The sequence below is a fragment of the Salmo salar genome, chromosome ssa01 (genome assembly GCF_905237065.1).
Source record: "Salmo salar chromosome ssa01, Ssal_v3.1, whole genome shotgun sequence".
NCBI lineage: Eukaryota > Metazoa > Chordata > Actinopteri > Salmoniformes > Salmonidae > Salmo > Salmo salar.
The window spans coordinates 104255182-104278585 of record NC_059442.1 but is presented as its reverse complement, the minus strand read 5'-3'; the positions used below and the strand labels follow the sequence as shown (position 1 = coordinate 104278585).

Sequence of the window (23404 nt, the reverse complement as noted above, 5' to 3'; positions counted from 1 at the left end):
AACACACAGACCGGCTGCTCCCTGTAACACACAGACCTGCTGCTTCCTTTAACACACAGACCTGCTGCTCCCTGTAACACACAGACCTGCTGCTTCCTTTAACACACATACCTGCTGCTCCCTGTAACACACAGACCTGCTGCTTCCTGTAACACACAGACCTGCTGCTTCTTTTAACACACAGACCTGCTGCTCCCTGTAACACACATACCTGCTGCTCCCTGTAACACACAGACCTGCTGCTCCCTGTAACACACAGACCTGCTGCTCCCTGTAACACACAGACTTGCTGCTTCCTTTAACACACAGACCTGCTGCTTCCTGTAACACACAGACCTGCTGCTCCCTGTAACACACAGACTTGCTGCTCCCTGTAACACACAGACCTGCTGCTCCCTGTAACACACAGACCTGCTGCTTCCTTTAACACACAGACCTGCTGCTTCCTTTAACACACAGACCTTCTGCTTCTGTAACACACAGACCTGCTGCGTATTTAAACATACAGACCTGCTGCTTCCTGTAACACACAGACCTGCTGCTCCCTGTAACACACAGACCTGCTGCTTCCTTTAACACACATACCTGCTGCTCCCTGTAACACACAGACCTGCTGCTTCCTTTAACACACATACCTGCTGCTCCCTGTAACACACAGACCTGCTGCTTCCTTTAACACACAGACCTGCTGCTTCCTTTAACACACAGACCTGCTGCTCCCTGTAACACACAGACCTGCTGCTCCCGGTAACACACAGACCTGCTGCTCCCTGTAACACACAGACCTGCTGCTCCCTGTAACACACAGACCTGCTGCTTCCTGTAACACACATACCTGCTGCTCCCTGTAACACACAGACCGGCTGCTCCCTGTAACACACAGACCTGCTGCTTCCTTTAACACACAGACCTGCTGCTCCCTGTAACACACAGACCTGCTGCTTCCTTTAACACACATACCTGCTGCTCCCTGTAACACACAGACCTGCTGCTTCCTGTAACACACAGACCTGCTGCTTCTTTTAACACACAGACCTGCTGCTCCCTGTAACACACATACCTGCTGCTCCCTGTAACACACAGACCTGCTGCTCCCTGTAACACACAGACCTGCTGCTCCCTGTAACACACAGACCTGCTGCTCCCTGTAACACACAGACTTGCTGCTTCCTTTAACACACAGACCTGCTGCTTCCTGTAACACACAGACCTGCTGCTCCCTGTAACACACAGACTTGCTGCTCCCTGTAACACACAGACCTGCTGCTCCCTGTAACACACAGACCTGCTGCTTCCTTTAACACACAGACCTGCTGCTTCCTTTAACACACAGACCTTCTGCTTCTGTAACACACAGACCTGCTGCGTATTTAAACATACAGACCTGCTGCTTCCTGTAACACACAGACCTGCTGCTTCCTGTAACACACAGACCTGCTGCTTCCTGTAACACACAGACCTGCTGCTCCCTGTAACACACAGACCTGCTGCTCCCTGTAACACACAGACCTGCTGCTCCCTGTAACACACATACCTGCTGCTTCCTTTAACACACAGACCTGCTGCTTCCTTTAACACACAGACCTGCTGCTTCCTTTAACACACAGACCTGCTGCTTCCTTTAACACACAGACCTGCTGCTTCCTTTAACACACAGACCTGCTGCTTCCTTTAACACACAGACCTGCTGCTCCCTGTAACACACAGACCTGCTGCTCCCTGTAACACACAGACCTGCTGCTTCCTTTAACACACATACCTGCTGCTCCCTGTAACACACAGACCTGCTGCTTCCTTTAACACACATACCTGCTGCTTCCTTTAACACAGACCTGCTGCTCCCTGTAACACACAGACCTGCTGCTTCCTTTAACACACATACCTGCTGCTCCCTGTAACACACAGACCTGCTGCTTCCTTTAACACACAGACCTGCTGCTCCCTGTAACACACAGGCCTGCTGCTTCCTTTAACACATATACCTGCTGCTCCCTGTAACACACAGACCTGCTGCTTCTTTTAACACACAGACCTGCTGCTTCCTTTAACACACAGACCTGCTGCTTCCTTTAACACACAGACCTGCTGCTCCCTGTAACACACATACCTGCTGCTCCCTGTAACACACAGATCTGCTGCTTCCTTTAACACACAGACCTGCTGCTCCCTGTAACACACAGACCTGCTGCTCCCTGTAACACACAGACCTGCTGCTTCCTTTAACACACAGACCTGCTGCTACTACAGTATGATAACAGCTTGTAGGACTTCTAGTCACTCACTCACACACTCACTCTCACTCACTCACTCATACGGACAGCAGAGAGGGAGGAGAGGATGGAGAGGGGAGACAATGAAAGAGAGGAGAGAGCTGTGGTGATCTGCTCAGTGTGCCTGCTAGTGCCTGCCCAGCAACAGGGCCTGTCTAATGCCGTGTTTAGACAACGTGAGAGCTCCATCTATAGGCTGTTGTAAGAGTCACTGCTTAAAGACGATTAGTGTCTCTGCAGCTTTATCATGTAGTCTCAAATGGAACCCTATTTTCTATTTAGTACACTCATACATTCACATACATTCAGACACATTCTGAAATAGATTTTTAATAATGGATAGCATCATGATCATTTGTTTTTCGTTATGATTTTTTTTATATTGTTGACAATCATTTGGTGGTGATAGCCACAGGCATATACATCAGCAGATCGTTCAGTAGTGATTTTTAGTACTGTTCAGAACCTCTCTCAGCTTCAACTACTGTTTAGAACCTCTCTCAGCTTCAACTACTGTTCAGAACCTCTCTCAGCTTCAACTACTGTTCAGAACCTCTCTCAGCTTCAACTACTGTTTAGAACCTCGCTCTACTGTTTAGAGCCTCTCAGCTTCAACTACTGTTCAGAACCTCTCTCAGCTTCAACTACTGTTTAGAACCTCGCTCAGCTTCAACTACTGTTCAGAACCTCTCTCAGCTTCAACTACTGTTTAGAACCTCTCTCTACTGTTTAGAGCCTCTCTCAGCTTCAACTACTGTTCAGAACCTCTCTCAGCTTCCACTACTGTTCAGAACCTCTCTCAGCTTCAACTACTGTTCAGAACCTCTCTCAGCTTCAACTACTGTTCAGAACCTCTCTCAGCTTCAACTACTGTTCAGAACCTCTCTCAGCTTCAACTACTGTTCAGAATCTCTCTTAGCTTCAACTACAGTTCAGAACCTCTCTCAGCTTCAACTACTGTTCAGAACCTCTCTCAGCTTCAACTACTGTTCAGAACCTCTCTCTACTGTTTAGAGCTTCTCTCAGCTTCAACTACTGTTCAGAACCTCTCTCAGCTTCAACTACTGTTCAGAACCTCTCTCAGCTTCAACTACTGTTTAAAACCTCTCTCAGCTTCAACTACTGTTTAGAGCCTCTCTCTACTGTTTAGAGCCTCTCTCAGCTTCAACTACTGTTCAGAACCTCTCTCAGCTTCCACTACTGTTCAGAACCTCTCTCAGCTTCAACTACTGTTTAGAACCTCTCTCAGCTTCAACTACTGTTTAGAGCCTCTCTCAGCTTCAACTACTGTTCAGAACCTCTCTCAGCTTCCACTACTGTTCAGAACCTCTCTCAGCTTCAACTACTGTTTAGAACCTCTCTCAGCTTCAACTACTGTTTAGAACCTCTCTCAGCTTCAACTACTGTTTAGAACCTCTCTACTGTTCAGAACCTCTCTCAGCTTCAACTACTGTTCAGAACCTCTCCAGCTTCAACTACTGTTCAGAACCTCACTCTACTGTTTAGAGCCTCTCTCAGCTTCAACTACTGTTTAGAGCCTCTCTCAGCTTCAACTACTGTTCAGAACCTCTCTCAGCTTCCACTACTGTTCAGAACCTCTCTCAGCTTCCACTACTGTTCAGAACCTCTCTCAGCTTCAACTACTGTTCAGAACCTCTCTCAGCTTCAACTACTGTTCAGAACCCCTCTCTACTGTTTAGAGCTTCTCTCAGCTTCAACTACTGTTCAGAACCTCTCTCAGCTTCAACTACTGTTCATAACCTCTCTCAGCTTCAACTACTGTTCAGAACCTCTCTCAACTTCAACTACTGTTTAAAACCTCTCTCAGCTTCAACTACTGTTTAGAACCTCTCTCTACTGTTTAGAGCCTCTCTCAGCTTCAACTACTGTTCAGAACCTCTCTCAGCTTCCACTACTGTTCAGAACCTCTCTCAGCTTCCACTACTGTTCAGAACCTCTCTCAGCTTCAACTACTGTTCAGAACCTCTCTCAGCTTCAACTACTGTTCAGAACCTCTCTCAGCTTCAACTACTGTTTAAAACCTCTCTCAGCTTCAACTACTGTTCAGAATCTCTCTTAGCTTCAACTACTGTTCAGAACCTCTCTCAGCTTCAACTACTGTTTAGAGCCTCTCTCAGCTTCAACTACTGTTTAGAGCCTCTCTCAGCTTCAACTACATACTGTAGATGCAGTAATAGCTTCAGTCTGCGATAGATTTTTATCTCTCCTCAGAAATGGACCATTATTATACATCGAGTTTTTGGTGATCATTTGTTAACTATAATGGTGGTAACAGACATGTACATAAGTACGTAGTCCAGTAGTTCACATCCATTGTAACAGTATTATATTTCTTTATTTGTTTATCTTGACACTCTTATTATACTGGGTTCCCCGTATTTACACGGTACTGTTCTTTACCCAAGATGCAGTTGTTGCACCACCTTTCTGATTCGCCTTGGATTTGTTTGCATCCCAAATGGCACCCTATTCCCTTGAAGTAAATAAGTGCTACTTTTGAAATAATTAAGTGCACTTAATAGGGAATAGGGTGCCATGTGGGAAGCATCCTTTGAGTCATTACATTAGGGGAGTCAGCTGACAGGAAATTAACAGATGGTCATGAGTAATATGATGGATAATTATGCATCTCAGGGGATCACTGGTCAATTGTCTGATTCCGTGCAACCCCCTCATTTTGTTAATGATGGACTAATTTAGCTTTTTTTTGATAGGCCCAAGCATATGGTACTGCCCATGGAAGAGGGTTCCTGTAATGGCTATGTAGATTAGTGGAGTTGGACCACAGCTTTATAGATGTTGGTGTTGATTCTCTAGCTACAGCAGGCCTACAGGGTGGGGATGTTATCAGTTACAGACACATAGGGGACAGGACTCTGCTGACCGTGGGTGTGTGTGGAGGTGTGTGATATGAAAACCTATTCTGAAGTCATCTGGCCGTAGCCAAGATCGGGGAATCAAATTTTACAATATGTATAAGTCGCTGGACCATAAAACAGGTTATTTCTTACGGTACAGGTACACGTAAGACCATCGCCACTCAGTTCTCCAAAAGGTATCGAATCCTCACTCTTTACCAGAAACACAACTATAAAGAACCAACATGCCTGTTCTCAGATGGAATTTCATTTAGTGTAATCAGGAGGTTCAGTCTTGTTTTCATAGACATGGTTTGAAATACTCCTGGAGGTGTCTGTAAGGGTCTGTGAAACCAGTTGTAAATAAACAATCTCCTATAAACTTGACTTGCTGACCCACTTTTCAGTCGACTCTCTCCCTCAGTAGTTATGTCTGCTGAGAACTGGTGCTTCCAGTGCTAAGACTGACAGGCTGACAGACAGACTGACAGACAGACTGACAGACTGACTGAGGAGGAAGAGGTATCCCTATCACTCCCTTTTCATTTGGAGCCCTGTAGCTTATTCCTCCGTCTATCCTCCATCCTCTATTCCGGGAGCTCCTACTCTTCAAACTGCAGCAGTAATTAATAGTTCTCATTAAGAGCTGAATTTGTGACAGCCTTACAGACAGTCAGTCAGCCAGCCAGGCATGAGGATGGAGCTGGGTCAGGGAAGGGAATGGAGGAGAAGAGAGGAGAGGAGGATATAAGGGGAGCTGAGGAGGGGGAGGAGAGGAGAAAGGAGAGGAGAGGAGAATAGAGGAGAGGAGTCAGCCAGACAGTCATGGGGATGGAGCTGGGTCAGGGAAGGGAATGGAGGAGAAGAGAGGAGAGGAGGATATAAGGGGAGCTGAGGAGGGGGAGAGGAGAGAGGAGAGGAGAATAGAGGAGAGGAGTCAGCCAGACAGTCATGGGGATGGAGCTGGGCCAGGGAAGGGAATGGAGGAGAAGAGAGGAGAGGAGGTAAATGGAGAGGAGAATGGAGGAGTGGGAAGAGGAGAGACAGTCAGTCCAGCAGGGGCAGAGCTAGGGCTAGGCAAGAGAAGGGAAAAGAGGAACAGAGGAGAAGAGATGAGAGGAGCGGAGGAGAGGAGAGGAACAGAGGGAGGAGCAGACCCTGATGGAAGCTGCTCATAAGGCCCTCCTCTGAGTAAAGGCTCATTTCATGCAAGGTTAGACACATCCGTCATCCGCCTCATCGGCTAAGAGGCCAGGCTTTGACTGCCTCTCAGTAAAATTACACATTGAACACATCCACACACACACACACTGTTGAAGGTGGACTTGTAAATGAAATGTCTCTCACATAGAGGGGAGGTCTCTCTGGGGCTCAGGAGATCATAGGCTTAGTGTTAATACCTAGTCCTGGTTGCAGTCAGTGGATCACAGTCATAAAGCCATGACAACGCTTCTAGACGCTGGGACTCATTTTGTCCCAGATACTCATTACCTGTGATCAGCAATCTTGTTACTTACTACCTGTGATCAGCCATCTTGTTACTCACTACCTGTGATCAGCCAACTTGTTACTCACTACCTGTGATCAGCCATCTGGATACTCATTACCTGTGATCAGCCATCTGGATACTCACTACCTGTGATCAGCCATCTTGTTACTCACTAGCTGTGATCAGCCATCTTGTTACTCACTACCTGTGATCAGCCATCTGGATACTCACTACATGTGATCAGCCATCTTGTTACTCACTAGCTGTGATCAGCCATCTTGTTACTCAGTACCTGTGATCAGCCATTTGGATACTCACTACATGTGATCAGCCATCTTGATACTCACTACCTGTGATCAGCCATCTGGATACTCACTACCTGTGATCAGACATCTTGTTATTCATTACCTGAGATCAGCCATCTTGTTACTCACTACCTGTGATCAGCCATCTGGATACTCACTACCTGTGATCAGCCATCTTGTTACTCACTACCTGTGATCAGCCATCTGGATACTCGCTACCTGTGATCAGCCATCTTGACATCTGGCCATTGTGTAAGTGAGAATGTGATGGGTATAGACTGTAGATCAACAGTCAATGAATCAATTCATCAGTGATTCGATTCTTCCTTGTAAACAGTTGATTTGTTATGCGTGATGATGTTGTGTTGTACAGTGCTGAGTTGGTCAAATGTTTGAATGGAACACAGTGTTTTAGACAAAAATCACTACCACATATATTAGATGTAGGTAGATCCCCCCCCCCCACACACACACACGCACACTTACATATCACACACACACACACATACACACACACAAACCCATTCACAGAAACACACACACAGACACACACACGAACACACAAACACACACACACAGACATTTATCACACAGACACACATCCCCCTCCCCAAACACACACACACTCACAGAAACACACACACAGACACACACACGAACACACAAACACACTTATCACACAGACACAAACACAGACACAGACACACACACAAACACCCACACACACACACACGCTCACACACACACACTCTCACACACACACACAGACACACAGACACACCCACACACAGATGTGACTTGTGTATCGAGATGAGTGTCACTGATGGTAACGTCTGTCTCTCTGCTATCTGGCTCCATCCTTCTCTCTCTCTCTCTTCCACATCCATTCTATTCTGCAGGGTAGGCAGGCAGTCAGACTGAATGGAAAGTGATTGCCTACAGCCAGGGATGGGGGCGGACAGCATGAAGAAGTGGCCCTCCTACCTTAAAGCTTCTGCCCAACAGAATCACAGCATAAATTAAATTAAAAACAGAAAAGACTAAACCGTACGTCCCAGTCGGGGAATGGAGTGCAGAGCTACTGTAGCTAAGTGATGGGAAACTGCTGTTGGGACAGAGATACTGTAGCTAAGTGATGGGAAACTGCTGTTGGGACAGCAATACTGTAGCTAAGTGATGGGAAACTGCTGTTGTGACAGAGATACTGTAGCTAAGTGATGGGAAACTGCTGTTGGGACAGAGATACTGTAGCTAAGTGATGGGAAACTGCTGTTGTGACAGAGATACTGTAGCTAAGTGATGGAAACAGCTGTTGGGACAGAGATACTGTAGCTAAGTGATGGTAAACAGCTGTTGGGACAGAGATACTGTAGCTAAGTGATGGTAAACAGCTGTTGGGACAGAGATACTGTAGCTAAGTGATGGTAAACTGCTGTTGTGACAGAGATACTGTACCTAAGTGATGGAAACTGCTGTTGGGACAGAGATACTGTAGCTAAGTGATGGGAAACAGCTGTTGTGACAGAGATACTGTAGCTAAGTGATGGAAACAGCTGTTGTGACAGAGATACTGTAGCTAAGTGATGGAAACTGCTGTGGGGACAGAGATACTGTAGCTAAGTGATGGAAACTGCTGTTGGGACAGAGATACTGTAGCTAAGTGATGGGAAACAGCTGTTGTGACAGAGATACTGTAGCTAAGTGATGGAAACTGCTGTTGGGACAGAGATACTGTAGCTAAGTGATGGTAAACTGCTGTTTGGACAGAGATACTGTAGCTAAGTGATGGTAAACTGCTGTTGGGACAGAGATACTGTAGTTAAGTGATGGGAAACAGCTGTTGTGACAGAGATACTGTAGCTAAGTGATGGTAAACTGCTGTTGTGACAGAGATACTGTAGCTAAGTGATGGGAAACAGCTGTTGGGACGGAAGAGTCAAACATGAGAGCAGTAGCTAGCTATAGACAATAAAAGAAGAAGACTTGTATAGAGTGCAGAAGAGGTGCAGTCTAGACCCGTGTTGTATTTGTTTGGAAGTAGTGGGTATAAGGTATAACTCCATTCAGTTCACTGATTTATTTCATTTTGGGAATCGTGTTAACCCACCTGTTCTTTGAATTACCCTCTTATGTACCCATGATGCTCAGGATTCAACCATCTGTTTTTTACCACTACATCCCTGGTCACATGATGAATGGGATTACAGAGAAAATATTTTTGTCTGGTTCTCTATGAGGGACGTTGGGGAACAAGGGAATCTCCCAGTTGTTATCGAACCTGTCACGATCGTAATTCATAGGCCATTAAACAATACAAGGACCATATGGGTATATAAGTGGTGAGAACAGTGACCTAAACATCAGTCATGTCCACAGAGCTTCCTGTTCAGGCATGTCCACTGAGCTTCCTGTTCAGGCATGTCCACTGAGCTTCCTGTTCAGCCATCTCCACTGAGCTTCCTGTTCAGCTATGTCCACTGAGCATCCTGTTCAGCCATGTCCACTGAGCTTCCTGTTCAGCTATGTCCACTGAGCTTCCTGTTTAGCCATGTCCACTGAGCTTTAATAAATAAAACAAATTAAAATCTCAGTTTTTAGAGCAAAGGGTACTTGCAATTCTCAGATAGTGGGATAGATTCCTGCGTCCACCCAGTCTCTTTGGATAAAAGTGTCTGCTAAATGGCATTTACTATACATTATATTAATGTGTTGATGAATATGTGCCTCTCGTAAATATTACCACTGTTATCTGAAAGAGACTGATCATGGCCAATCCCATATTGACATCTAGCCCCTAAACCAAATGAACAAATTTCAATATCACCACAACACCGTTATCAACGTTCAATGATTTTGTATGCTGTAATCATGGTTTTATCTGTGACCATGCAATCAGTCATCTATAATGATGCCATAATCATTGGTATAGTCCCAAATTACAGGCCATGAACTCATCATTTATTCCTCAAAATCATGTAAAAGGATGTCACATAAAATGGCACCCAATCTAGCAGATACCAAAAACAAAACATATTTAACCTTTGAACCACTTTGAACCTTAACCATAGATAGCTAAACATTTGACTTTGTTGCATGTTAGGCACCCAAAGTAATGCTGATAGGAAGGTAGGGTTGTCCTTGAATGCTGATAGGAAGGTAGGGTTGTCCTTGAATGCTGATAGGAAGGTAGGGTTGTCCTTGAATGCTGATAGGAAGGTAGGGTTGTCCTTGAATGCTGATAGGAAGGTAGGGTTGTCCTTGAATGCTGATAGTAAGGTAGGGTTGTCCTTGAATGCTGATAGGAAGGCAGGTTTGTCCTTGAATGCTGATAGTAAGGTAGGTTTGTCCTTGAATGCTGATAGTAAGGTAGGGATGTCCTTGAATGCTGATAGTAAGGTAGGTTTGTCCTTGAATGCTGATAGGAAGGTAGGGTTGTCCTTGAATACTGATAGTAAGATAGGTTTGTCCTTGAAAGCTGATAGGATGGTAGGTTTGTCCTTGAATGCTGATAGTAATGTAGGGATGTCCTTGAATGCTGATAGTAAGGTAGGGATGTCCTTGAATGCTGATAGTAAGGTAGGTTTGTCCTTGAATGCTGATAGTAAGGTAGGGTTGTCCTTGAATGCTGATAGTAAGGTAGGGTTGTCCTTGAATGCTGATAGGAAGGTAGGGTTGTCCTTGAATGCTGATAGGAAGGTAGGGTTATCCTTGAATGCTGATAGTAAGGTAGGGTTGTCCTTGAATGCTGATAGGAAGGTAGGGTTGGTCCTTCGAGTAGGTATCCTTGAATGCTGATAGTAAGGTAGGGTTGTCCTTGAATGCTGATAGGAAGGTAGGGTTGTCCTTGAATGCTGATAGGAAGGTAGGGTTGTCCTTGAATGCTGATAGTAAGGTAGGTTTGTCCTTGAATGCTGATAGTAAGGTAGGTTTGTCCTTGAATGCTGATAGTAAGGTAGGTTTGTCCTTGAATGCTGATAGTAAGGTAGGGATGACTAAAGAGTTAATCACCCTGATTAACTCTTTAGTCATATTCAAGTTTACCTATCTGCTTATGGCCTTGCCTATACCTAGCGACTTGTTTTTTAAATTATATAAGCAAAACATTTTCCATTTTATTTGGAGTAGCAAGCCAGACAAAATTAAAAGTCCTATTTATGTAATGAATATGAATTCAGAGAGCAGACCTTATTAAAGCATTGGACCTATCACTAAAGCCTTCAGTCATACAAAAGTTATACTTAAATCCAAACTGGTTCTCTAGCAGTTTAGTAAGAATGTCACACCCCATGTTCAAGAATGGCCTTTTTCCCTCAATTCAGATTACAACCTCTCCCTTTCGGTCATTTGAAAATGAAATAATCTCCAAAATATTGCTATTTTTAAAGGAAGCCATAGAAAGTTGTCTTCAACATGGTGCCGACAGAGATGGTCACCTCGCTTCGCGTTCTTAGAAAACTATGCAGTATTTTTTTGTTATGTATTATTTCTTACACTGTTACCCCAGGAAATCTTAAGTCTTATTACAAACAGCCGGGAAGAACTACTGGATATAATATACATATTCTTATTCATTCCTTTACACTTGTGTGTATAAGGTAGTTGTTGTGGAATTGGTAGATTACTTGTTAGATATTACTGCATGGTCGGAACTAGAAGCACAAGCATTTCGCTACACTCACATTAACATCTGCTAACCATGAGTATGTGACCAATAAAATATGATTTGAATTTATTTGAATTTGAGTTTAATCCACCAGAAAAGACAGAAAAAATATTACAACAAATATTATGGTTAAACTCAAATATACTAATTTATAAAAATATATATTTTTGGAGAATGTATAAAAATGTATAATCTTTGTAAATGATATGATAAATAAGACTGGTGGTGTTATGTCACACATAGAGCTAACACAAATATATGGAAATGTCCGCTCTACCCAAAATTACAACCAACTAGTGGAAGGGGGAAAATGTAAGGGTCTTGTCTGCCGGCCCTGCATTAAAGACCAAAATTGATTAAAGAAAATTGTGATAAATAAAAAAGTATATCAGTTTCATTTAAGTACCTAAAAATTGACAGCTGTGCCATATAAATTGTTAAATAGTTGGGAAGAGATTTTCGATGTACCAATTCCATGTCATGTGGTTTATGAACTGATACACAAAACGACACTGGATTCAATTTTTCAATTAAAATTATACAAAGTTCTTGCAACCAATAGAATGTTACACTGTATATATGGGGGATACACCCATCCCAGCTCTGCAGATTTTACTGCGAAGAGACAGAATCATTAGATCATAGGTTCAGAACTTTTGTGAAACAGCACAGTGGAAAAATATATGGCAAATAGAAATCAAAACTGGATGATGTTCAGAGATAGATGGGAGGGGTTGAGGGGAGCTGAAGGATGGGACTGCATGGTCTTCAGAGATAGATGGGAGGGGTTGAGGGGAGCTGAAGGATGGGACTAAAAACAAACAAAACATAACTAATATAAAATATACTGTGTCTGTAAAATGGATATAGTATGTATAAGCAGGAAGTAGAAGGCTAAGTGTTGTTGTCCATTAGTTTACTCCAATTAGGGGAGGGGTGGTAGGGTTCAAATAAATAAAAATAAAAATAATGAAGCAAAATAAAAATGAAGCTAAATATATTATATAGATATTTTTTTTATATATTTTGCTTCATTATTTTTATTTTTATTTATTTGAACCCCCCCCCCTACCCCGGAGTACTAATGGACAACAACTTAATATATATATATATATATATATATATATATATATATATATATATATATTAATAGTGATAGATAATAGATGTAGTTATAGATAGATAGATAGATAGATAGATAGATAGATAGATAGATAGATAGATAGATAGATATTAATAGATAGATACGTTGATAATAGGCAATAAAGCCTAAGTGTTGTTGTCCATTAGTTGTTGTCCATTATATATATATATATATGGATATGGATATATATATATATATATATATATATATATATGGATATAGTATGTATAAGCAGGAAGTAGAAGCCTAAGTGTTGTTGTCCATTAGTTGTTGTCCATTTTATATATATATATATATATATATATATATATATATATATATATATATATATATATATATATATATTGATATGTATATTTACCTCCCAAAATATATGGGGGATTGGAAATGATGCAGACAGTTGATGGAAGCCACAACCTATCTGCAATATTAAAGGTGAGGGGTTGTCCTTGAATGCCACCCAATCATCTCCCTGTATACAGTACAGATGTATGTTCATAGCACAGTCACATCTACATTATAAGATACTGTCCTGACTGAGACTCACCATAAACATTTCCCCTGGTCAGCACTTCTTCCGTCTCTCCTCTCACCTCTACTATTAATGGACGCAGACAGTAACAACTGTAATGTGGTGCTGTACCATCTTCAGGACTGTAAACCATGGCTGCGTCCCAAAGGGGACCCTTTTCTCTATTTAGTGTACCAATGGGCTCTTGTCAAATGAAGTGCACTATATAGGGAATAGGTTGCCATTTGGGAAACCCTCCATGCTTTGCCAGTCTGTTCGTGTCATTGAGGTTAACCTTCAGTTGCTACTAGGGATTTGCATGTGAAATCAGGTAACGGATTACTTATTGTACAGCAGACCTGGGTTGAAATACTATTCGAAATCTTTCAAAATACTTTCAGCATTTGCCTTTGCCTTCAGGGGCTAGGTGGGTGAGGTTTGCAGTTCTGGGACTATTCCGTTGGTCCATTAAGTCAGGCCAACTCAGTCAACTCAGTCAAGCAGAGATGAAGTGTCTGAAATGTTTTCAAATAGTACTTGAACCCAGGTCTGCTGTGCAATATTGAAGACAGATTTAAGTGGATTATTTTAGCTAATAGCATTCCCAGCCATCACCATCTCTGTGTGAGGGTTTTTCTTTTGTTCATGACAATACTTGTCTTTTGCTGGCTCTTGGCTCATGAATGTATTGTATTCTGTAGTGGATGTTAAGATGTCATCATGCTATTCAGTCATTATTGACTTTGGGACTAGAAATCTATGTAGGCGTATAATGACTTCTCTACCATTGTACAGTATATGCCACTGCTGTAAATAACAAACCTGCTTCTTTTCAAAGTACTTTGACCCCTAGCTATTAGCGATACTGTTGAAAATGGTGTAAATACATACAACCTTAAAAGGGCAGCACGTTGCTGTACAACACGGTTTGAAGTGAGTCAATGTAGGTGAGCTACCTGAAGAATGCTAACAGAGAAATCCATCGACTCCCATCCGTTTCCATGCAACAATGGTAATGTTAAATACACTACTAAGCCATATTTTGGGTCACTGACCCCATACTGCAGGTCCACAGATTATTTGGTAGTTATCCATAAAATGAGGTCAAATTGTAATTTGTAATTTGTGTGATCCAGCCCTTTAACCACAGGCATCGATGTCATGTTTTTTTGAATAGCCTTTTGAATAGCTTGGACCTTGACTACTGTACTGCGCCTGCTCTTCAATTCTACCTCACTGTGCTTATGCTGCACCACATTTCTATGGTACCCTGTTTTTGCTTTGTGCTCTGCTCTGCTCTGCTCCATTCGCTCTCCCCTACCTACCTGGACTGTATTGATGCACTGCTAGCCTTTCACAATATATAATACCGTATAAATCTACAAGCAACACATCATCATCTGTAAGCTGTGGGAGCAAAAGATGGCTCAGTCCATTGCTTTTTCGGGATAGGGTTATTGTCTGAGTAAGGCGCTGAGAGAGAGAGAGAGAGAGAGAGAGAGAGGGGAGGGGGAGAGAGAAACCGGGGGGGGAGAGAGAGAGAGAGAGAGAGAGAGAGGTCGATCCATTCCCATCAAGTATCTGGGAAAATGTTCCGATAGCAAGGTGTCTGGCCTGGTCTGGTCAGTCTTTAATCTAGATAGTGACTATCACCATTCATCACCAGAGTTAACTCAGTCCATCGTACCCAGACTCTTTGAAAACCATTGATGTGATGTGGTTTTGACGAGGCATTGGAGCTCACACACACACACACACACACACACACACACACACACACACACACACACACACACACACACACACACACACACACACACACACAGCTTGTGTAGTGGTGTTTCCTCTACTCGTCATCATATTAACAGAATGTCCCAGCACAAAAGGCCGTCACAAGAAACAAATGTGTGACAGTAAAAATACATCATCATGTTTTGTTCCTGATTGACATGATACACAAGTACTAAAGACAGAGAGATCAAGAACTTGAAATTTAAGAACGCTAAATTTTATTTTTTATATAATCCTCCCCAATTATTAACCTGTAAGAATGTGTTCCTCTAAAGTCTAGAACGTTACCTCAAGGTGCCTTAATATTCTAGCTGTCTTTAAAGATGATGGATGTAGTCCAGCAAACCCTTAGCAACCCACGATTAGTCATACTTTATAATGTGTTTATTGAAATTGAATCAAACAGGTTGGAACAGGAGGATGCAGTCAAGCTGCCTGGGAAAACGCACACCCACATCAAGCTGTTTCACCCACTTGGTTCAAGTCAAGGGCAACATTCCCCATCAATGTTCCTTCCTGGTTCTTTAGAAATGTGTCAGAGACCATTTCAGACAGCATTGAGAGATCAGGAACATATACATTATGTATGTGACATGTCCTCGTGTATAGCGGTGATCATGAATCATGGTGATAAGAATCACGTCCTGGTTATTAACTCTCCAGGTTACCTTCTGCCAATGACTGGTTTCAGTACAACGTGTACTAATGGCCGCCTCATCAGAACAGCAATGTGAACCAGATATGGAAACCTATCCTTTTTTCACAGTATCGTGCCTACCTGAACCTTACTGTGGTATTTCCCCCTCACATTGTCCTTTCCAGCACGGTTCCATCAGCTATGGTGATGGCAGGATGAGTAACCAGGATGAGTAACCAGGATGAGTAACCAGGCCAGCACAGTACAGCTCACCTTGGCTCGGCTTAGTAGTCTGAAAGGGGTTCTTTATATTGGTTTTCCCAATACTCAGTGGTTCTTGGTTTTGGATTAATGCTAGTTCTTTTGTGATTCCCGATTAGTATCAAAAGCATGGCTGTGTTGTACTGGTACTTAGTTCTAGTCAGTGTGCCTCTCTCCTCTTTGACACTGCTCACCCATACTCATCACACATACAGTACATTACCCACTGGGAGAAGCACAGCATCAGATCTGAGACTGCAGACAATGTGACCCCAAACATCCTCACTACTCCAGACAATATGACCCCAAACATCCTCACTACTCCAGACAATATGACCCCAAACATCCTCACTACTCCAGACAATATGACCCCAAACATCATCACCACTCCAGACAATATGACCCCAAACATCATCACTACTCCAGACAATATGACCCCAAACATCCTCACTACTCCAGACAATATGACCCCAAACATCCTCACTACTCCAGACAATATAACCCCAAACATCCACTACTCCAGACAATATCACCCCAAACATCCTCACTACTCCAGACAATATGACCCCAAACATCCTCACTACTCCAGACAATATAACCCCAAACATCCACTACTCCAGACAATATGACCCCAAACATCCTCACCACTCCAGACAATATGACCCCAAACATCCTCACTAATCCAGACAATATGACCCCAAACATCCTCACAGACGATGTTGTATGTATGGTTTACTCCACAGTACTAACACACACCTGCTATGTGAGGTATCTGTTGTGTAACACATATCACCTGCAGTGCATACTACTCCAAACGGATTGAAGAAAACACATACTCTATCTTTGCGTCGGCATGCTAGTCAAGTTTTTGAATAAAAAATAACATTAGTTGCGAAATTTGTTACACCCCTTCACCGGGACTAAAAATCTATGCGGCCAAACATGTCGCATCACCCATGTATTAATGGACAACAACAAAGGGAGTAACAATTATAATCAGACAGCTCAGAATACATTTGTCAGTTAATAGAACTTATGATGTTAAATGATTATAAAGTGATTTCCCAGACTCATAGGCTGTCCAAAATGGCACCCTATCCCCTACATAGTGCACCACTGTTGACCAGTGTAGGGAATAGGGTGCCATTTGGGATGTACAAATATTCTACTGAGCTCAACTAATTACAAAAACAAAATGTCTGGAATCTGTTAAAGAGACTGTGGATCAATAGTATCATGTTATGTTCATGACCCTGACCCCCTCCTCTGTGGCTTCCAGATAGCTTACACATTTTTACTTTCATTTTCTTTTTTCTTTTTCTTGGGGGGTGGTTTGGGGGTGGTAGGGATTGGGAGGGAGGGAGTGGGGCTTGAGGGACTATGGGAAGTAATAGTGTCTTATTAAAACCGATGTGGGCTTATTATATTTGCATGTATGCTATGTGTCTTAAGCTGTGCTTTTAAAGTCAATTAATACTACTCTCAACTCACCCACGTTCGTTATAAATACGATGCATTGTTCCTTCTTATGCTTTAAAGTAAAAATGACAAGTTAAATATATATCTACATATTTACTCTTGTATGATCTTTGTTTCTAGCCATGTACAGTACTGCAGTTTTTCTACTACGCATCTATCTTTGAAAAACAGTTTGTAATACGTTTTATTTTTTGTCTCTGGAAGATTCCTACTGTTAAAGCCTAGCTTTCATTGAACCTCTATTCTGTCTCTAGAATATGGAATGATCGGCGAACATACTGTAAAAAGTCAGCGGCCCAGATCAGTCTTTGACACAAAGGCCCTGCAGGAGCAAGCTGAATCTGCTAAATTTATGGCACAAACTGGTAATACAATAGTTATGTTTCTTTCACCTTTTATTTTGTTAACTATAAACTTAATTTCATCTAAGTCACTTGCATGCTCTCTCTTGTGCTGCACCTTTTAGGTGATAATGTTTCTGTATTTTTTTTAACCTCTTACCACCTCCTCCTTCTTCTGTTGCTATTCACATTAAAACCCACTAGACAAATGTTCCTTTTCCCTTTGAGTATTTACATAGAATAACAACTATAATTGGGCTCCCTGGGTCTCTGTTCATTTGTTGTTACACAGCGAGTTGGCAAGTGCATTACTCGTTTCTCAAATATTAAAGGTAGGAAAAATTGCGCCCTGTCACAGTTAATAATATCCTTAAACATGTGCTTAATAACATTTGAAAAATGTCCTTCATCGACAACTCCTACTGCCTTCGGCAAGAGTGAAACACATACTGAATAAAAAATGGGTTTGATAATTACTGTTTAATGGAAGATAAACTAAAATCTTAACTTAAACCAGTCGAATATACAAAAATATAGTGATGATTGTATCCATTCTAAAATTGCAGGAGGATAGAAATTAATTGAAAAGCATCTTTATTGCTTCTCCAGTTCCTCATAGAGGGTTTCTAGGCTCAATCCAAACGCACTGCGATAAAGACTATTCTTTTTTTTCTATTTCTTTCCCTTTTCTTTCTAATTTCAGTTTTTTTTTTATATAAAAAATACATGTTTCTGGGTTCCGTTAATTGTTTGTTTGGTTTTTAATTTTTTTTAACCCAATTTCACCTCATTTGTTGTTACTTTTAAATCTGTGACATTGATCAACACACCTGCCTTACTTTCATTTTAATTTGCAAATCCACTTTGTTGTTTACTAAATCCTAACAGCATGTCTCCATTCCAACACGCTGTGGGAGTGTGTTATTTGTCTCTTATGGACCCCATCACTTTGCTCTTCAGTTCTTCCATTCTTAGATTGTCTAATTGACTCTCCCTGTACTGCTTCATCTTACCAATTGATCCACCTTTCAAAGTCTATTATAATTCTGATCAGACCAATTATATATAATAGGGTTTACAGTATATCCCTATTGGGTTGAATCAATCTATATCAGTCCTATTATACTGCAGCTTAGTGACACAATACAGAGGGAAATCTTCATAAGATTTCAATTACATATAAATGTATTCAGAGCTGAAATTTCCAAATCTCTTATGCAAATAAAGCCTCGTTGAAATTGAACATCACACGTACATCTTAAACTGTAATCAAAATATTTGAATGTTGTCTTCTTGCTTTCTAACACACAACTAAGCTATCTTGGATTATTCTATTCACCCTACCTACTTAGCTCAATGCCAAGGGTGTTAGCATAACCAATGTTAGCGTTTATTCAATTTATTCAGCATTTCATGGCTTTTGGATTTGTGACATGATCATATTTTTGCATTGAAAGACCTCACCCAGGACATACTGATGCATTGTTGACATTCACTGTCAGTAAGGCAATGCTTTTGTTATTGAGAATTACCACCTAACGGCACACACATAAGCAAATTCACTCCACATGTGTTTATATACAACCAGTGTATGAAGTTGTACCTCTGAGAATTAAACTGGTATACTTTGTATACACTCCTAGAAAGAAGGCTTCCAAAAGGGTTCTTTGGCTGTCCCCATAGGATAACCCTTTTTGGTTCCAGGTAGGGCCATTTTGAGTTCCATGTTAAACCCTCTGTTGAAAGGGTTCTACCTGGAACCAAAAAGGGTTCTTCAAAGGGTTCTCATATGGGGACAGCCGAAGAATCGTTTTAGGTTCTAGAAATAACCTTTTAATCTAACTGTATGGTTCTAGAGACAGTTGACTAGTGTACATTTAAATATTCAGTATCAACAGTTAAAACATGTCATAATAGGAGTGTGACACACCAGCAGACCTTTTGTCACATTCTGCTGTTTGGAAAAATAGTATTTTATGAACCCAATGCAAACTGGCACTGTGAATGTTACTTCCATGCAACAAGCTCCATGCAACAAGCTGTGCTCTTCTGAATAAAATGAAAAGAGGAGTTCTTCTTCCCTCTCGTTTCCCTAGTACTCTTAAGAAAAATATAAACTGGCAAAAAAAAATAATGTTTTCACAAATTGTGATCAAACACTAATTAATATGCATTGGAGTACGATCCTCTCTGGTTGTCAAGGAAACTGCACTGTAGACTGTAGTGCTGTAACACTGCTGTGGGATCCATACTCTAGACTTCTCATTAACTAACTCTCCATTCAAGTTGAACTTTTATTTCACTAGTAGATGTCCTTCTTGCATGCAACCATGTTGTTTTACATTTTATAGAGCTTTTTGAAACATTTGATTTGGTTTTATTGATGCATGTGTCAGTATGAAAGATGAAGGTGAACTGTAGCTGTAAGATGTAACACCTTTTAGTCAGATAAAGGGCCAAATCCCTTATTGTGATCAGAAGTAACACTGGGGCCTGTGATGTGGAGCTTTGCTGTGATCTTTGAATAAATGTCCTTCAGACTAAATCTGACAAATGATTAGTGTCAATTATGATGCATCTGTACAGTTCCTCCAAACCATTTGGGACTTTACTATGATGCATCTGTACAGTTCCTCCAAACCATTTGGGACTTTACTATGATCCATCTGTACAGTTCCTCCAAACCATTTGGGACTTTACTATGATCCATCTGTACAGTTCCTCCAAACCATTTGGGACTTTATTATTCTCCAACTGTACAGTTCCTCCAAACCATTTGGGACTTTATTATTCTCCAACTGTACAGTTCCTCCAAACCATTTGGGACTTTATTATTCTCCATCTGTACACTTCCTCCAAACCATTTGGGACTTTACTATGATCCATCTGTACAGTTCCTCCAAACCATTTGGGACTTTACTATGATGCATCTGTACAGTTCCTTCAAACCATTTGGGACTTTACTATGATCCATCTGTACAGTTAGTCCAAACCATTTGTACTTTACTATGACACAATAAGATTAATTTTCTTTCTACTTGAGACTCCGTTCATGGGAGCCAGACAAGGTTTCTGAACAAACAGCTTTTTGACCAATTACTAGTCTTAAAGGTTCTTGTTCCCTGCAATCACAATACAACAACACATACAAAATGATGAATGGGAAATCAAAGGAACTGGATCAAGAGATATGGGGCTAATGACCAACAGAGTCGTGGTCTTCTCTCTTATTAATCATTTATCAAAGATCACATAAAGGTAAAACATGTCTATTTAGTTAAATATTAAAGTTAACTAGGTTAATATCCCTTAACGTAGTAGTAGTTTAGAATAACTCCTCCCCCGTTGCTCTACCTTGAAACCCCGCCCCAGCACAAAGCTCCACCCCAGTATAACCCCACCCCTGTAGCCCCACCCCCTGGGCTGATCATGTGACCGTGTTGCTGCATTTAACTGGTGTCACCCTTCTCCCTCTACACAGGTGAATCTGGTGCAGAGGAGTGGTCCCAGTGGAGCTCATGCTCAGTTTCATGCGGCCAAGGGTCGCAGGTGCGAACAAGAACATGTGGTTCACCATACGGAACACACTGCAGCGGCCCTTTAAGAGAGTCAAGGGTTTGCAATAACACTGTCCCCTGTCCAGGTAGTAATAGCTGCAGCATTATTACTTTACTTGTTATAACGTCTTTCTCCTTCACCCTTCATTTTTCTATGTGTGCATTGTTGTGCTTGCTTTGAATTGACCATCAAACCAATGTTTTAGTTACTGTTTAGTTTGACCTTTTAACTAGTCTATTTGGTTATATTCTTATTACTTAATATTATTATTTCATGTATTATTATTATTGTTATTATTATTATTATTATTATTGTTAGACATCTATTATCTGGTGATGCTTTCTTCTCTTTGTGCATGTCACGGTGTTTTTCAGAAGTGTTGTCTATGTAATCCATCTCTTCCCATATAATGATAAGTCATTTCACCACAACTCCTGAAATGATTGACAGTGATGTAGTTCTGTAGTTTTGCATGTTATGGAGATTAGGGAATTGTAGATTCTGGTTTGTGTCTCCAGGGTTCAGTGTGTTTGCTTGTAGGTTAAGGTTAGTGGTATATTTGTATATATATATAGCAGTATCTGTACAATTATACTGCAAGACATATTTATCTCGATGTAGGCTGTTACAGTAGTTGAGTTGATGAAATGTTGCCTAGATTTTTGCATACTTAGTCTGGTACCTAATATTTTTGGGTTGTTGGTCCAGTTGATGTATTTTGCACCTCTGGGGTCTTTAGAATGTTATAACGTCTTACACTGTTGACAGTTCTTGCGTTTTTTGGCAGATGGTGACATTCAGTATTTTCTTATAAACACAACATTCCCCTACACAAGACAGTCCGTCATTGGTAATTGTTGGTGATTTGTGATGTATTACCTTCTGAATTGTGGAGAAGAAACCCATCTTCTGTGTGTGTCTACTGTATGTAGATATCCCTGTGTTCAACAGCAGCTGTCATACTAATCTTAGTGTTTTTACATCTGTTGATTTGCAGGGAATTTTAGGAGCCACTCTTCTATGTGGAGGAAAGTGTCACTGAAATTACATTTAGGCACAAAGTCATATAAAAGGTTTCACCCCCGTCGGCTAATCAGAAATTCATGCGACCAGCTCTCTGACATTTAGTCAGACGTAGTCCACATTAAGATGTGTCATGACTAAGTGTAGGGTTGGCAGTTTTCTCAAGGGTCAGACAAGAGGGCAAGACATTATTCCAAACCGTTTTCATTTACCATTTCTGACCCAACAAGCTCTGGTAGCTAGCTGAACTGACCCAACACGCTCTGGTAGCTAGCTGAACTGACCCAACAAGCTCTGGTAGCTAGCTGAACTGACCCAACACGCTCTGGTAGCTAGCTGAACTGACCCAACACGCTCTGGTAGCTAGCTGAACTGACCCAACACGCTCTGGTAGCTAGCTGAACTGACCCAACACGCTCTGGTAGCTAGCTGAACTGACCCAACACGCTCTGGTAGCTAGCTGAACTGACCCAACAAGCTCTGGTAGCTAGCTGAACTGACCCAACAAGCTCTGGTAGCTAGCTGAACTGACCCAACCAGCTCTGGTAGCTAGCTGAACTGACCCAACAAGCTCTGGTAGCTAGCTGAACTGACCCAACCAGCTCTGGTAGCTAGCTGAACTGACTCAACAAGCTCTGGTAGCTAGCTGAACTGACCCAACAAGCTCTGGTAGCTAGCTGAACTGACCCAACAAGCTCTGGTAGCTAGCTGAACTGACCCAACAAGCTCTGGTAGCTAGCTGAACTGACCCAACAAGCTCTGGTAGCTAGCTGAACTGACCCAACAAGCTCTGGTAGCTAGCTGAACTGACTCAACAAGCTCTGGTAGCTAGCTGAACTGTATGAATCACCCTCTTCCATTCAGAAACAATAATTGAAGCAGTCAGCCTATAGAGCCATGTACCCCAGGTGTCCCCCTGGATTGTAATGAAGAATAAGACAACCAGAAGTGATAGTGCTTCCCAAATAATCCATTATTTCCCCCTTGGTGAGGTTTTGGCAGCAGGCTAATAGGCTAAGCTGTCTCTTTCCCTGGAAGTAATGTGCCGTTGTT

At 41.8% G+C, this 23404-nt stretch overlaps 1 protein-coding gene across 10 annotated transcripts in view; it reads left to right on the top strand.

Moving 5' to 3' along the window:
* The window catches only part of LOC106577441 (adhesion G protein-coupled receptor B3), a 370554-nt gene that overhangs the window by 98372 nt on the left and 248778 nt on the right, over positions 1-23404 (top strand). For 8 of the 10 annotated variants that reach the window (XM_045687119.1, XM_045687115.1, XM_045687122.1 and 5 more), the window contains exons 3-4: positions 17684-17794; positions 21252-21413. The exons of 1 other annotated variant lie outside the window; for it this stretch is intronic. In XM_045687119.1, the coding sequence (XP_045543075.1) occupies positions 17684-17794; positions 21252-21413 (273 nt within the window). The remainder of the gene's footprint in view (positions 1-17683; positions 17795-21251; positions 21414-23404) is intronic. One more of the 10 variants, XM_045687120.1, reaches the window with a different exon arrangement.